An 18055-nucleotide genomic window follows, 5' to 3' on the forward strand; every position below is an offset into this window, starting at 1 on the left:
GATTCACTCAAGTGCAAGGAGTAGATTATGGTGATACTTTTAGTCCAGTTGTCAAAATGACTACCCTACGAGTAATGTTAGCATTAGCAGCGGCAAAGAAATGACATTTGAAACAGCTGGACGTCAACACTGCCTTCCTTCATGGAGATTTGGACAAGGAAGTTTATATGAAGTTACCACCCGGTTTGGCTGTATCACAACCAGGTTTGGTTTGTAAATTGCAAAAATCTCTATATGGGCTTAAGCAAGCAAGCAGGCAATGGAACATTAAGCTCACTCAGACTCTTGTGGATGCTGGTTATAAGCAGTTTTTTTATGATCATTCACTCTTCATCAAGAAACAATCTGAAAGCTTCACTGCCATTCTAGTATATGTTGATGACATGGTTTTAACCGGGAATGACATTGGTGAAATCAATTCCATCAAGCAAGATTTGGATGACAAATTCAAAATAAAGGATCTTGGTGATCTCAAATACTTCTTGGGAATGGAAGTAGCACGCTCTAACTCTGGAATTCACATTTACCAGCGGAAGTACACCATGGACCTTCTCAGAGATTTTGGTTATCTAGATTGCAAGCCTCTCTCTACTCCATTTGATTATACTCAGAAACTCTCAAAGGAATCAGGTACCATTTTAACAGACAACACTGTTTACAGACAGCTCATCGGCCGACTCCTTTACCTCACAAACACTAGACCCGATATCTCTTATGCTGTGGGACGTTTGAGCCAATTTTTGGATTGTGCAACCACTTCTCACCTACAGGCTGCTTTTCGTGTACCCCGATATTTAAAAGGCCGACCTGCAACTGGTCTCTTCTTCACCTCTACTTCTAATCTGCATCTTACTGGATTTGCCGACGCTGACTGGGCTACCTGTGCCGATACTCGTCGCTCTGTTTCCGGTTATTGCTTCATGCTTGGGAACTCACTCATTAGCTAGAAGAGTAAGAAGCAAACCACAGTTGCCAAGTCCTCTACAGAAGCTGAATATAGGTCTCTTGCTGTTGCCACTTGTGAAGCTAGTTGGTTATCTTTCTTAATGGATTTCATTGGCTTGCCGCTTCAAAAGTCTATCACTCTATTCTGTGACAACCAGTCAGCCATTCACATTACCAATAATCCCATCTTTCATGAAAGAACTAAACACATTGAAGTGGACTGCCACATTGTTCGTGAAAAGCATTTGTCTGGTCTCATTCATCTTATGCCAGTTCATTCCAAGGATCAACTTGCTGATTTTCTTACAAAAGCTCTGCCACCGGGTCCTTTTCTTGCTAATGTTTCCAAGCTAGGATTGTTAGATTTACACAATTCTAGCTTGCGGGAGGGTGTTACCTAGATTATTTCTTTATCAATAATAGGTTTACCATTGTAATTATTTTTTAGTGAAAGTACATAAAAAGTACATAGTATATAAGGTGTAATAACTCAACAAATATTTTCTAAGGAGATTTTTCATTCTCTCCAACAATGAGAAGAACTTATTTCTCTCCCTTTCTTAATCCCTTCTGGTTCATCAAACCATCAAGATCACAGCTTGAACAGCTTAGGGCATGAGATTTTCTTCAGTTAGTTAATAATATTTAAAATATAAATTAAAAATATATTGTTGAATTATTAAACTAAAAAAATTAGACTAATGACTAAAATTACTGATAAAAAATAATAAATTCCCTTCGATTTAATTCCCAAACTATGACGTGGACAAGTCAGGTTGAGAAGTCTCTTTCTTGTTCCTTAAAAAAAGTGAGTAGAAAATAGAGTGATTATCTTTGTATTCAATTTCAATCTATCCTTTTTGTTTACCTTTTTTTTTTTGGTGACTGAAATAAATTAAACAAAGAAAAACAAAAGAAACAAAACAAGGAACTGCTTAAATAGAGGGACAGTCCCGTTTAAGACAACTCTTAAACTCCTCCCAAGGTGAAAGAAGCTCCACATGCGAAACTTGTAACTTCATCGCCATCTTTGCCATAGTATCTGCCACTGTGTTTGCATCTCTCATAATCAAACGAAAGTCAACATAATATTCCAAACAATCATATTTAAACTATCCATAAATAATAGGGACAGAATAAATAAGAACATAAACTCTAAATAGAATCACCAACCTCAATAGGTGGTTTGTCCTGCGGTACTGGCACACTCTGATCCTCAATAATTGCCACCTTTGGACCCCCTGACACTGCACTTGTCATGCTTCCATCTACTAAGGTTTCCTCCGTTGTGTCACCATTTTTATCAACTGGCGAGTTCTGCAAGGAGGAAGGCCGAGGACGCTTCCGTAGAGAAATTCCACGACGTGAAGGAGTTCTGCGCGATGGAGATGGCGCAATTTCATGTTTTTCTTGCTTCCCCATCCTAATGCCAGTTGATTTGCCTCCATCACCATGCAAATTGGGCCTTTGAACTCTTCTCGAACCAAACTTGTGCTGCTTTCCATCTTGGTCCGACTTTATCTCTAAAAGAGACCTTGGATGGCTTTCCTAACCCCTCTCGAGAAGAACCCTCCTTAACACCGGATGCACACCCACCCACGCTCTCCCCCTTATCTCTTCCGATGGCATGGCCATCTTCCTCACCGTGTTTCACCCTCAACCGCTCGCCCCCGCTTTCTCCTTCTCTCATTCTCTTTGAGTACGGAGTACGTACTCTTTCTCTATATATTTACTCATTTAAATATTAATAGAAGAATTAAAAGAATGAATTAGAAAATTTAATTATTAAGCTTGGGCATGTAAACTTGTTTGTTATATAAAAAGTAAGAGAATAAAAAATTTGAGTTTAATTTTAATGTACTGACAGTGTAAAATATTTTACACAGTCATGCAATTACAATCATTCTCTTAGATAATTATTCATGCAGTCAAGATAAAAGATAATTATTTTTACTAATATGAAGTTATATAATTAGATGCACGTGTGTTGAGTTAAAAATTAACTAAATTAATTAATGTTCATACACTGGCCCAATGATAAGGCCCAGGTCCACATAAAAGGCCCAATACGAAGGGTTGAGCCTCGCCTAGCACCGACCTTCCTCCTGTGAAGTCGGTTCTTATCACGACTTACCCTAAAGAAGTCGGGGATGAGGGTTAGCTGGCAGATAATCACTCGTTTAAATGAGTAACTGCCCCTAGAATCTCTCTAACCACTTCCAGGAGCCATATCTTAACCTCCCTAAGATAAAGGGACGGTTATCACCCTAAAAAGGTGGCATTACTTCAACGGTGGTTATTGGTTCACCACTATAAATACACTGACACCTCTCAGGTATCTCTAAGTCCCAATACTCTCTAGACCTGCTCACACCCTTGCTGACTTAGGCATCGGAGTGTCTTTGCAGGTACCACCCCCGCTCGTTCATACTCACAAGTCGGACGGAGGCCCTCAAGGCGTAGACCCGCTCGAAGGCTTCCTTCCTCAGACGATTGGGCCAACCTAGCAAGTCCAGCCCACCATCTCCGGTTACCCATCGTAACATTGGTGCCGTTGCCGGAGACCCGAGAGATCAACCCGTGATGGCGGACAGATCTCCTGAGGAGGGTCATGTGGAGTCAGATTCCGAACAAGAGAATCTGGACATTGGAGACAATGACGCAAACCTAACCCTCCACCAAGGAACTAACGATCAGCATAGAAAGGGTACTTCCGGAGTAAAAAATCCGAAGGTAAATTCCTCAGAAGGGCGCGAATCGGAAAAGGATGGACCACCCCATGCAACTGAACTTATGGGATTAGTCCATGTCCACCAAAGCTGCCTGGAACAACTGGAACAGGAATGGGAGCGACAAAGAGAAACAGAAAAGAACCTGAAATAGGAGATGGAACGACGAAAAGAGTTAAAAAGAAAACTCTTGAAGTTGGAATCCTCCCTCAAAAGTCGGAACTCCCGCGACGACCGAGAAGAGTCGCCCCTAGGAGGGGAGGACCCCTTCAGCAAGGACATAATGAGGGCAAAAGTTCCGAGGAACTTCAAAAGCCCCGATATGGACCTCTACGACGGAACCTCAGATCCAAAGCATCACTTAAGAAATTTCAAAAGTCGGATGTATCTGGCTGACGCTTCTGACGCTACGCGATGCAAAGCCTTCCCGACCACTCTGTCGAAAGCAGCGATGAAGTGGTTCGATAGCCTCCCCCCGAGGTCAATCACCAGTTTCGAAGACCTCTCAAGAAAATTCTTGATGAGGTTATCTATCCAGAAGGACAAAGTAAAACATGCATCGAGCCTCCTGGGAATAAAGCAGGAGGTCGGAGAGCCCTTACGAGCCTATATGAAAAGGTTCAACAAAGCATGTTTAGAAATCCAAGACCTGCCCACCGAGGCAGTTATTATGGGGTTAGTCAATGAACCTTAGAGAAGGTCCTTTCTCACAGTCCATATCAAAAAGGCACCCCGCCTCCTTAAGTGATGTACAGGAAAGAGCTGAGAAGTACATCAACATGGAGGAGAATGCCAGACTGAGAGATTCAAGTTGGCGACCCGGGCATCTTCCCTCAACAAAAGAGAGGGATAGGGAGCCCAAGAAGAAGGAAGAACTCGGTCTCGATAGACCAAGGAAACATCACTCTTATACTCCTCTAAAGGTTTCTATAGTGGATGTATACAGAGAGATTTGCAATACTGAAAGGCTGCCACCTCCCAGGCCTATTAAAAATAAAAAAGGGGGGAGCCGTAGCGACTACTATGAGTACCATAAAATATATGGTCACTCAACAAATGACTGTTACGACCTTAAAAATGTGATAGAAAAGCTGGCTAGAGAAGGCCGGCTTGACAGATATCTCATAGAAAGATCGGACAGCCATGGAAAGAGAAAGCGAGACGATGAGGATAGAAGAGACCCACCACCGCAGACTCCAGAGAGACATATCCATATGATCTCAGGAGGGTTTTCAGGAGGAGGACTCACCAAGTCCTCTCGCAGAAGGCATCTCAAGCGAGTCTACCAAGTCAGAAGCGAGTCACCCGACCTTCCAACCATATCATTCACAAAGGAGGATGGGCAAGGAGTAATCCCTAGACACGACGATCCAGTGGTAATAACCATGATCCTAGCAAATGCCCATCTCCACAGAACCCTAGTAGATCAAGGAAGCTCAGCGGACATCCTTTTCAAGCCCGCTTTTGACAAATAGGGTTAGCTGAAAAAGAATTAAGAGCCTACCCCGACACCTTGTACGGATTAGGTGACACGCCAATAAGACCACTGGGATTTCTACCCCTTCACACCACTTTTGGAAAAGGGGAAAAATCCAAAACTCTGAGTATAGACTTCATAGTCATCGACGTAGGGTCAGCATATAATGCTTTAATTGGCAGAGCTACCCTTAATCGACTCGGGGCAGTGGTGTCCACTCCCCACCTGTGCATGAAATTCCCGACCTCAGCGGGAATAGCAACAGTGAGGGGAGATCAGAAATTGGCAAGGAAATGCTACAACGAAAGCCTGAACCTAAGGGGAAAAGGCAAAGAAGTTCACACCATAGAGCTCGGCGGTGCAAGGGACAGGGAAGAGCTGCGACCACAGCTGGAAGAAAAAACCGAAGAAATACATGTCGGCCAAGAGGAAGAAAAAAATACCAACATAGGAACCAACCTAGGGGAAACCCTAAAACAATGGTTGACTAAACTCCTAAGAGACAATTCCGACCTCTTTGCCTGGAAAGCCTCCGACATGCCCGGGATAGATCCCGAGCTCATGTCCCACAAGCTCTCGGTATACCCAGGGTCTCGACCTGTACAACAAAGAAGACGCAAGCTCGGCCCGGAACGAGCCCTAGTAGTAGAAGAACAAGTACAGGCACTCTTAGAAGCCGGCTTCATCAGAGAAGTCAAATATCCAACATGGCTAGCCAATGTAGTGCTAGTCAAAAAGCAAAATGGCAAATGGAGAATGTGTGTCGACTACACCGACTTAAATAAGGCATGTCCTAAGGACCCTTATCCACTACCAAGTATTGATACCCTAGTAGACTCTAGCTCGGGATATCAATACTTGTCATTCATGGATGCCTACTCGGGGTATAACCAAATCCCGATGTATGAGCCAGACCAGGAGAAAACATCATTCATCACGCCCAGAGCTAATTTCTGTTACGTGGTCATGCCATTTGGATTGAAAAATGCAGGGGCCACATATCAGAGGCTGATGAACAGGGTGTTCGCTCCTCACCTTGGGAGCCTAATGGAAGTCTACGTCGACGACATGCTGGTAAAAACCAAGGAAGAAGTCGACCTCTTGGCAGACCTCTCGCAAGTTTTCGACACCATAAGGTTACACGAGATGAGACTAAATCCCGCAAAATGTGCCTTCGCGGTAGAAGCTGGAAAATTCCTGGGTTTTATTCTGACACAGAGAGGGATTGAAGCAAATCCCGATAAGTGTAAAGCTATCCTGGAAATGAAGAGCCCGACTTGCTTAAGAGAGGTTCAACAATTGAATGGCCGACTTGCAGCCCTCTCCAGGTTCTTGGCAGGATCAGCACTCAAATCCCTTCCACTATTTTCTTTATTAAAAAAGAGATGCCAGTTTGAATGGACTCCAGAATGCGAAGGAGCGTTCCAGGAGTTCAAAAGATTCTTGAGTCAACCACCAATCCTAACCCGACCTCTAGTCGGGGAAGGTCTCGTCCTTTATTTGTCCGTAGCAGACAAAGCTGTTGCATCAGCCCTGATAAGGGAGGACGAGGCCGGGCAGCATCCAGTTTACTTCATCAGCAAAGTTCTACAGGGCCCCGAGCTAAGGTATCACAAACTAGAGAAGTTTTCTTACTCCTTAGTAATAGCCTCACGAAGGCTACGACCTTACTTTCAAGCTCATACAATAAGAGTCCGCACGAACCAACCCATGAAGCAAATCCTCCAAAAGACGGATGTTGCTGGGAGAATGATTCAATGGGTAATAGAGCTCTCCGAGTTTGACGTGAGATATGAAACTCGGATGGCAATCAAAGCCCAATGCCTTACCGACTTCATAGCGGAATACGCAGGAGACCAAGAGGAAAAGCCAACCACATGGGAACTCTATGTAGATGGATCCTCAAACAAGACAGGAAGCGGCACAGGCATAATATTGGTTGACGAAAGGGAAATCCAAATAGAGGTTTCCCTCAAATTTGAATTCCCAGCTTCAAATAATCAGGCAGAATACGAAGCCCTGATCACTGGATTAAAGCTGGCAGAAGAAGTCGGTGCAACAAAAGTGATGATATACAGCGACTCCCAAGTGGTGACCTCCCAGATAAACAGAGAGTATCAGGCAAAAGATCCAAATATGAAGAGATACTTGGAAAAAACTTTGGAGTACCTCAGGCGCTTTGTGGAAACCGAGGTCAAACACATAACTCGGGATCTCAATAGCAGAGCAGACGCCCTCTCCAAGTTAGCAAGTACCAAGCCAGGAGGGAACAATAGAAGCCTGATCCAGAAAACTCTCCAAGAACCCTCGGTAGTGAAAGCAGAAGGCAAACAAGATGTCCTTGAGGTATCCGGGCTAAACCTCGGATGGATGAATCCTCTGGTCGAATACCTAAAATTCGACGTCCTCCCTAAAGAGGAAAAAGAGGCCAAGAAAATCCGGAGAGAAGCACAATATTACACTTTGGTGAAAAATATCCTTTATAAAAGGGGAATATCGACACCATTGTTGAAGTGCGTACCGACCTCAAGGACCACTGAAGTGCTAGAGGAGGTTCACAATGGGATTTGCGGAAATTATCTCGGAGCAAGGTCGTTAGCCAGGAAGGTCATCCGAGCTGGATTCTACTGGCCGACCTTGCAAAAAGATGAGTTTGTGAAAAAGTGCCAGCCATGCCAGATGCATGCAAATTTCCACGTAGCTCCCCCCGAAGAACTCATTAGTATAACTTCTTCATGGCCCTTCGCAAAATGGGGAATGGATTTGCTAGGTCCTTTTCCCCAGGTGTCAGGACAAGTCAAATATTTGATCGTGGGGATAGACTACTTCACAAAGTGGATAGAAGCAGAACCACTGGCTACTATCACAGCTCAAAGAAGCCGGAGGTTCCTCTACAAAAATATCTTCACAAGGTATGGAATACCTTATTCCATCACTACAGATAATGGAACCCAGTTCACCGACTCTACCTTCAGAAGCCTGGTGGCCAGTATGAAAATCAAACACCAGTTCACCTCGGTGGAACATCTACAAGCCAATGGACAAGCCGAGGTAGCCAACAAAGTCATACTGGCAGGGCTGAAGAAAAGACTACAAGAAGCAAATGGAGCCTGGACAGAAGAGCTCCCACAAGTGTTGTGGGCTTATCGGACAACGCCACAATCTGCCACTGGAGAAACGCCCTTCCGACTTGTCTATGGGGTAGAAGCTATGATACCAGTAGAAATCAGTGAGCAAAGCCCAAGGGTGATTCTCCATGATGAAATCGGAAACATACAGGGGCACAAAGAGGAGCTAGAGTTGCTCCCCGAAGTCCGAGAACAAGCCTAGATAAGAGAAGCAGCGCTGAAGCAAAGGATGGCTACCAGATACAACAAGAAAGTCATTCAAAGAAATTTCGCACAAAGCGATATGGTCTTAATTAGAAATGACATAGGAGTCAACAAATCAGGGGAAGGAAAACTCGCTGCCAACTGGAAAGGACCCTACAAAGTCAGCGAGGTCTTAGGAAAAGGTTATTATAAGGTGACCGACCTAAGCGGCGCCGAGTTACCAAGATCGTGGCATGCTTGTAATATGAAAAGGTACTATAGTTAAGAGCGAACTATATTCCCTGATGTACTCTTTTCCCAACTTCACGATTTTTTCCCAAACATTAGAGGGTTTTTTCTGAAGAAGGGTTTTTAATGAGGCATCATAGTAGAGGCTAAGGGGGAAAAATTATTTAAAAACCCTTAGTAGCAGTAAAGTACCTTCCCAAATTAATAAAGATCTTTTACAATATCTCTTATAAATTCCTTCTCGTTTATTTTTTTTCCTACGAAACGCGCCGACTTAAGCTCGACAAAACGTGAAAATCTCATGAACCGACCTAGATGGTCGTCAGGATAAAACGACGAGGTACAAGTCGGTGTAAAGAGGTTATAAAAGTTGATCGTGAGAAACTCGGAGACATTCCGACTTATAAGTCGAAATGAAAAACCGAGTAGAAAAGAAAACGCATCGCAAAAATAACCTAAGTCATAGAACTCAATAAAACAAAGTTGAGTATAAGGAATAACAAAAAAGATATAAAAAAAACCTAGGAAAAAGCTTAAAGAATGTCCTAAAGCGAAAAAGCTTAGAAAGACAGACAAGCAAAAGGTTTTCAGAAAAGATTAAAGGGACTTCGAAAAATCAAAATCAGAAAGCATGCACACAAAAAGGTAGCTAAAACCCTTATACCAAAAAAGGGTATTTTTGTTAAATAAAACCCTTATCCAAAAAAAGGCAATTATAAATATTTTTGTTTACGGCCATAAAAGGCCTAGGAAAATGTCAACATACCACCACAACAAATATAAAGAGTTTAAAAAAAGAGGGGACCCACAGGCCGGGCCCCATATAGCCAACAAATTTTTTAAAGAGCATTACCACCAGGATTGAAGGGAGTAGACGGATCACCACCAGAGTCGGGAAGAGAAGTCGGAGCGCCATCAGGACCAGGGAGAGAAGTGTCCATAGGAGTCGGAGAAGAGGTGCCGAGAGGTCGGGAGGAACTCGGAACATCTTTTTTACGAGGAGGAGACTCAATGATTCTCTGCCCCCGAGTCTTCAAATCTGACTCGGTGACGACCTCGGGAGCAGGGGGATAAACTATGGCACCATCAATAACGACCTTGTCAGGATCCAAAGGAGAGAGATCCAGGTCGGGAGCAAGGACTCCGACCTGCTCCTTAAAAATCCTCCAGGCCTCCTCTGCCCCCTCAGCAATAGAGTCCTCCAACTCGGCATAGGCAGTCCGAGAGTTCAACAAATCCCTCCTTACAGCCACAAGGTCCTCAAATAAACTCTGATAACTCTCCTGCGCCTTCTTTCTCAAGCCCTCCTCCATGTTACATAGGGCTTGTAACTTACTCTCCTTCTCTCGGAGGCTATCCCTCCCCTCCTTCAATTTGGCGACCTCCTTCTTCAACTCCTTCTCATGTTCTTGATATATGAGAAGCCTCCCCTCCAACTCTTTAACCTTAGAGGTTGAACCCAGAGAGCTGAGAGGAGTCTTCTCAAAAATATCAAGGAACTTGGCACAAATCCCCGCCGCCCTGATACTCTCCTCAGCCAGAATAATGAGGTGGTTCCGAATAGAAACATCATCCATACCTATACGGGTATGGGGATAGATGAACTTTCGGATAAATGCAGGAGCATCCACCTTAGCCTCACCTTCAAAAGAAGAGCCAGACTCTAAAGCCTTGCGCTTCTTCTTCTCTGGCTCAAGAGAAGGTCCGGGAGGAGGGGACGGCTGAGAAGAAGCCGAAGCAGGAATAACAATGGGTTGAGAAGGAGTCCCCAAATTTCGGAAAGAAGGGGGAGAAAGAGGAAGAGGAGAGCTAGTTACCCTGGCACCACCGGTTCTGGCGCGAGACCTCGCCTTGGCCTCCTGGACTCTCTGGTAAGACTCATGGGAATTCTTCCTCACCATCTCTGTAAAAGAAAATAATTAGTAAAACAAGTCGGTAAACTTCAAGTCGGTAGAAGCAAGTCGGAAATAAAGTAGATAAAGGCTACCTAGTTGTGTCTAGACAAAAGACGACGACCCCTGGAGAAATTTTTTGGTATCCAGATATGGGGCTCTCCCCCATACTTCTCGGAGGAACCCCACAATGGCTGCCTCCACCTCATCCAGATCCTCCAAATCATATTTCTCACAGGGGGAAGCCTCTAACCAGTACAAGGGAAAGCGAGGGGAAGAATTCTCATCCAAGAAAAAGGGGTGGTGACCCTCTACGCCTTGAACTTTGAAAAAATAATTTTTGAAGTCATGAAAGGATTCGTCAAAAAGGGTGAAAACTCTCTGACCTTGTATAGCCCAGAAAGACACCCATTTTTGCTTATTATTTTGCCCACTGAAGGGCTTGGTCATATGGAAAAGATGAAAGAAAATTCTCAAAGAAGTCGAAAAGTCTAAAGCATGGCTGATAAACTGGTAAATTTTCAGAAAACCCCAGGAATTGGGGTAAAGTTGAGTAGGAGCAACTCGGCAGTGACGCAACACCGACATCTCAAAATCAAAAAATGGAAGAAAAACACCCAAATGGGTAACCATGCTCTCATACATAAAGAAGAAATGAGGGGCCTCCTCAGTGGCCCTCCCGAAGCAAACCCGGTCTTCCGGACCCAGGATCACCAACTCATACTTCGGCTCATCCTCCTCGGAAGTACAAATTCGGTGATGAGTGCGAAGGTTAGTGATAAATTCGGTGTCGACCAAAGGTTCCTCCCCCAGGACCGTAACATCAACCCACTGAGCAAGACTTTCAACAGAAGACATTTTCTTTCTTTTTAAAAAAAGGGGTTGGTAAAACCTACAAAGGGAAAAAAAAGAAAAGAAAATCAAAAAACATGGTCTCTAAGGGAGAAGTACGGAATCAAACAGAAACCTACGAATCAACATGTCCATCCGAAAAATAAAAGCATGCAAACAGAAAGCATGTTGCAAAGGAAGATGAAGAAAAATCTAACCTTTATCTGAAAAAGGTTGGAGAAAATGAAAGCCTTCAAACGCAAGAATGCTGCACGAACAGGTGAAGAAGAAATTTGAAAAATCGCAGAAACGAAACAATGACAGAGAGGGAAAGTATTTATAAACACGTTAGGGGCATAATGATAAAAACGGGGCAGTCATAAATAGGTGCACCGTTACCAAGGTAATTAATACCTACGCAAACCTCTAACAGACGCGACGTTTTGATTAGACGTAACTGTGAAAATCAAAAGTCACGAAAGTCACGTCGGTTCCAAACAAACACGTCAGTTCCCTCCCAAGTCGGCTACGTTCCCGAGTAGAATACTCGAACCCAAATCTTAAAAGAAATTGGGCTCGAGTAGAGGCACTGTTCATACCCTGGCCCAATGATAAGGCCCAGTCCACATAAAAGGCCCAATACGAAGGGTTGAGCCTCGCCTAGCACCGACCTTCCTCCTGCGAAGTCGGTTCTTATCACGACTTACCCTAAAGAAGTCGGGGACGAGGGTTAGCTGGCAGATAATCACTCGTTTAAATGAGTAACTGCCCCTAGAATCTCTCTAACCACTTCCAGGAGCCATATCTTAACCTCCCTAAGATAAAGGGACGGTTATCACCCTAAAAAGGTGGCATTACTTTAACGGTGGTTATTGGTTCACCACTATAAATACACTGACACCTCTCAGGTATCTCTAAGTCCCAATACTCTCTAGACCTGCTCACACCCTTGCTGACTTAGGCATCGGAATGTCTTTGCAGGTACCACCCCCCGCTCGTTCATACTCACAAGTCGAACGGAGGCCCTCAAGGCGTAGACCCGCTCGAAGGCTTCCTTCCTCAGACGATTGGGCCAACCTAGCAAGTCCAGCCCACCATCTCCGATTACCCATCGTAACAATTAATGATGATAAATATTATTTTATTGGGCAAATTAAATAATTAGTGTTGATTATTTATGATTAAATGTTGCAGGCCAAAACTCATTGTTGCAATAGCCCAATTGAATGGAAAATAAAAACAAGGCTGGTAGACTACAAATTAAATCAACAACGGCCCAACACAAAGCAAGCTGAATCTATTCTAGTGGGCCATAAAAATAATAGAAGCCCAAAGGTGATGAATAACAAGCAAACGGATTGCATAAATGATAATCGATTCAAGCCCGATTGCATCTCTTACTCAAATTCCTCGCTCCAATTTGCTTTTACTAAAAGCAATGTTCACCTTTTTTCCTCTTGGTCAGAAATAAGAGAAGTGAGAGGGAGCATAGTTCCTAAGCTAGTCACCGAAGAAGAAAGAAAGAGAAGGTTAAGTAAGAAAGGTTGAGGTCCAATCACCCACATCAATCTGTATCAAGAAAAGGTCAGAAGCTAGAGGTAATTTTATTTCCTTCTACATGCATCTCATTTTCTTCTCTACATCTTCAACTCTCTGCCACTCCAAATTGGGAAAAATGAAGAAAGTAATCTCTGTTAAGCTCTGCTGTAAATCTATGGTCAAATTTGTGTATTGGGGACCAAGTTATTTTTCAATGGCCAAGATCTGGTTTTACCATTGAAGATATCTGTTTCTGCTGTCCTGTGGCTTTCGGTCAACAAGAGAAGGTCAAAACCAAAGTTCCTATTTTGAGGATTAATGGGAAAAAGGTGATGAGGTGAGGTGGTGAAGCACAAAGCTCGATAGTTGACCTAGGGAGAGCAACTCAGCAACATGCAAGGAGATACAAAAGAAGGTGGTTCACCATTCAGAAGCCAAGAAACCAATGTTCTTGAGGTGTATATTCTGAGAAGAGCTCTCTGAAGAAGTTCATCTACTTGGACAGTGCTTCCTAGTCAAAGGAGCATTCCGTCAGAATGAAGAACTGAATCAGATGCTAGCAAATCTGGTTTATCACATAGCATAAAGGCTGTTGAAGAGTCAATCTCCTTCATGTTTTGCAGATTGTAATTTACTTTTCAATGTTTATCTTTCTATAATTTCTTGAGGTAAAATACTAAAAGAGAGAGTCATTGAAAGAGCCTAAGAGAGCAAAAGGCAGAGATATACACATGAGTGAAAAGGCTAGAGTTATTTCAGATTTCTTTAGGTTAAGTCTGTATCTTGTATCTTGTACATGTGAGGTATCTTTTTCTTAGTTGGGTGAGCAGTAAAAGTGAATAGTTAGGTATTAGTATAATCAAGTCAAGTTAGGTTAGAACTTGAGTGTGAAAGGATTGTGTCAATCTTGTGGAATTGGTGTATGTAATACTTTAACTATAGTGGAAATTCCACCACTATTGTGGTGGAGATTAGACGTAGGTTGCATTGCACAAAGTAACCGAATCAGGATACATGATGGTGTCAGCTTCTCTCTTTCCTGCTCTATTCTATTTTCTGATATTTATAAGACAAAATGACATTGTTTCATAAATTTTTCGCTGCTAAGTTCAAACAGATTCAGATTGCAAATTTATTTTTAAAAATGTTATTACAGTTACTTAAAAGAAGGTCATAGATTCAACCCCCTCGTCTTCTCTAAACCTTCTGCAACCTTCAACGTGTAAAATAGTTTTACCGTAACATCAAAATTAAATTAAATAAACATTGGTTTTGTTTTTTGGAACAAGTTTTTTTTTCGGACTTGGACAAGTAAATTGTTTGAATGTAGGCCTTAGCTTTTGGGCTTGTTATGAACAGTTAGCCCACTTTAGGTCAATCCAAACATTTTGGGCAAAGCAATATTATCATCTCTTTGATACATGTTTGATGTCATTCTCATAAAAGCACAGGGAATTAATCCTCTCAATTGTTAAAAAAAATAGAGGGAGTAAAGTGTGATCTATAATTTTTTAATGTTCTTTCTCTCATATTTTCTCTTGGTCCCATTTATAAAAATAAATGGTAAGAAATCACATTTTACTCTCTCAATTGTTAAAAAAAATTGAGAGGCTTCATTCCTATGTATAGTGGTGCTTTCATTCTGTTTGGAATCTGGATTATTTATTCTCCTGACTCTTATAAATCCTTTAATTTGGAAAGTATGGTACTAGAATATAGTAGAATCAAAATTAACTAAACAAAAAAAAGCTGTAAAACTTCTAAGAGGAGAGGCACTGGTAGTGGTAGATCTAGTGTTATGTTACAGCGGCCTCTTGTTTTTTGTGTGAAGAATCTTTATTCTTAAACTGCTAGAATGGTATGTTGGCGTAGGTAGTTCTGGGGATTCGCTAAACCTCCTTTTAAGTCTTTAACTAAGTATAGAACAATAAGCGGCCTTTGGTACCTTGCTAGGATGGTTTACGTTCTCTATTTCTGTTTTTTTCTGTTTGTTGCTACCTAAAAGACATGAAAACTTACAGCAATTCAATTTATGGCTGATTTTCAAAGTTGATCCACCATATATCAAAATTTGTGTTCTCTTCTTCAGATTTTTCTTATATTCTCTTTAATTCTGATATTATATATATATTTCATGAAGTGTATCTACTAATTAATGTTTGATAATAAGATTATTGTTAGATTTATAGTAAAGTATAATTGATCGAGTCAAATTATTTATAGGCTAAGCTGTTTTAATTTAATTTTGTAAGCTAAATTTACTGGTGTTTTTCATTGGTAGTTTGCACTCCAAAATCTGAAGGAGAGATATCTCATTGTTGAACTTCTTTATTTATAGCTTGCAGTAAGAATGAATTAAAATAAATTAAACTATATATGTATTTATATATAAATATAGTAGTGACTGATTTTAATGTACAAATAACATTGTAAAACAATAAATATAAAAAAATGACAATCTCCACAAGGATATTTATATAACTGGAAAGGATATATAAAAGGCTGCAGATTTGGCTTTGGCACATAAATATGTGTCCCTCGGCTGGCAACTACACATACACACATGGTAGATTTTGGTGATAGTGGTCACAACTCTATCAGACAACACATTATACGTATGGAAGTATAAATATATATGAAAGCCTTACCCCATACATACATCAAAATCATGTTATTGTGTCTTTGGTAGCCCAAATTCTACACATACATCTACTATCTATCTTTCCAACTAGCTAGGGTATGCATATTTGCATATCCCAGGCAGCAACCCATGTGAATGTTGAAAACTGAAAAGTGGTTAAAAATAGCATGACATAGAAATTAATGGCAAGGGTCCGTATCTATATGGGAATATTGGTCTCACAATAATTAATGACTAGAGAAGCAAATGGTAAACGCCAACACAAAATGATGGAAATTAAAAAAAGAAAAGCAAGCAAGGTAAAATGAATTATAAGATTGGTGACACGAAAGAGAGAAATGCAACTGGGCAAGGAATGCATCGAAGAGATAACTAGCATGCATATACGAGAGAGAGAGTCAATTTGATTCCAGATCCAAAATACAAGAAGACAAATTAGCAGACTACGAATCAGTGGCAGCTTTTTTTTATTAAAACTAAAACATCTTCTTCGCCGCATAATACGTGGCGGTTTGCTACATCGGTTTCCCTGCCAATTCAGTTTCTTGCTCTAGTCCCTCTCATAAGCACCCAAAATACCAGAATACGAGACGAGACCCCCTTTGTTCTCTTCTCTGGCCTTTGCCTTTCCTCTAACGTACCCTCCAACACATAAATCAAAACTTCACACCATAAAGCAAAAAACTAATCAATTCCCTTGAATTCAACCAAATCACACTTTTTCTCTCTATGTTGGCCTTTTCAATAATGTATCCATGTATTTTCCTACAACCAGACACTAAGGCAATTACAAAAAACAAACCAAGCTTTCTAAGGACAACAACTCCACCTAATTCCAATTTTTTATTTGCAATCCTATTATGCCAACTTTGATTAATTTAAACTTAATTAATTATCTTTTTTACACGAACTCCACGTTTGAAACCCCTTCTTATTTACAACGAAAACTAAGTAATATACATTTTCAATTTTTTTATAATTCAATTTTAATGCAAGCATACTAACAACAATTTTATACGTGTATTCAATTAAACAATAAAAGTAATACTACGGGTGTACATAAAAAATCAGCTATCAAGTCAGTCTATTAAAATATAAATACATATTGAAAATAAATTAAAACACACATGTATTTATATATAAATACATTAGTAGCTGATTTTAGTGTACAAATAACATTTTTAAATAATTTATTAAAAATAACTATTTTTTATATATATTAACTAAATAAATAATTATTCTAAACAATATATGTAAATGTAATTAAGTATCAATACTAAATATTTTATACTTTCACTGCATCAAAATTAAACTCTACATTTTCAACCTAAAAAAATTACTATATTATCCTTTATTATGTGCTCTTTTTCCTCTTTTCGTCTTGTCAATGAATTTTACTTGTCTAATCATATATAGGGATTATGTTTCTTTGTTTTCATTTGGGTCATTTTCTTGATCGGGCACAAGACGACCATGAGTTGATTAAATTATTAATCATGTTACCAAATTAATCAATACTCTATCCAAATAATGCTGCTATCGTGTATGCACATATTAAGCAATACCAGAACCCACACGTCACCAATAATTCAACATGAGAAAAGATGCTCGCCAACAATAATTCACTTAGCTTGTGTTAAATTTCTCATAATAATTTATTCAAGCGTGATGTTCATATATTTGTTTGTATATAGATGTACGGCGTTTTTATTTCTCACTTACCTTTAAGGTCAATTGTTAGTTGTATAATACCCTCTATATATTTTAATTTGCACATCATTATATATTCAAGACAATGAAGAAAAAAATATATATATATACTTCTTACCAAAAAGAAAAGAGAAGAAAGAGAATTTCAAAAGAAAGGAATTTTGATATATCAAAATCAAAGGAATGCCCAATCCTAAAAATCACAATACCGCATATGGAATGCCCCTCAAATAATACCAAAAATGAACACTAGCTTTGAACCTAATGCATGCACAGAAGCACATGCACATGCACATGAGTGCAAGCAATTCCAATATAGGAAACCTATGCAATTGCAAAGAGCATAGCTGTAAATTGTAACGCTCAATCTAAAATGGATCTTCCGATTCACTAAAAATATTAGACTCAACTTCAAATTTTGGTTTTTCATTGAGATAAGATTGACTCATTTTATTAAATATGTGGGTCTTAGAGTTTACTCCATGATTGTTATGGGACCATTATTTACGTACATATATCCAATAATTTTACAAGCTGTATTTTCAAATGTTAAATAACAAAAATATAATCAAAGTGTGATGTATGTATTCTTAAATCATAGCTAGAAACAAAATTTAGATATCCTTTAAAAGTATTTGATTAACTCCTTCAATCTGCTAAGACTAAATTATTGAACCCTTCTATTCTAATATCGGTGCTTCAATTCCATACGAAACAAAAGTAATAATTCA

General features: G+C 40.4%; 1 protein-coding gene across 1 annotated transcript in view; it reads left to right on the forward strand.

The window, feature by feature from the left end:
- Positions 1–947, forward strand: part of LOC110266981 (uncharacterized mitochondrial protein AtMg00810-like) — a 3289-nt gene extending 2342 nt beyond the window's left edge. Inside the window, exon 2 of the mRNA XM_021112093.1 lies at positions 117–947. Coding sequence (XP_020967752.1) covers positions 117–947 — 831 coding nt within the window. The remainder of the gene's footprint in view (positions 1–116) is intronic.

The sequence above is a fragment of the Arachis ipaensis genome, chromosome B09 (genome assembly GCF_000816755.2).
Source record: "Arachis ipaensis cultivar K30076 chromosome B09, Araip1.1, whole genome shotgun sequence".
NCBI lineage: Eukaryota > Viridiplantae > Streptophyta > Magnoliopsida > Fabales > Fabaceae > Arachis > Arachis ipaensis.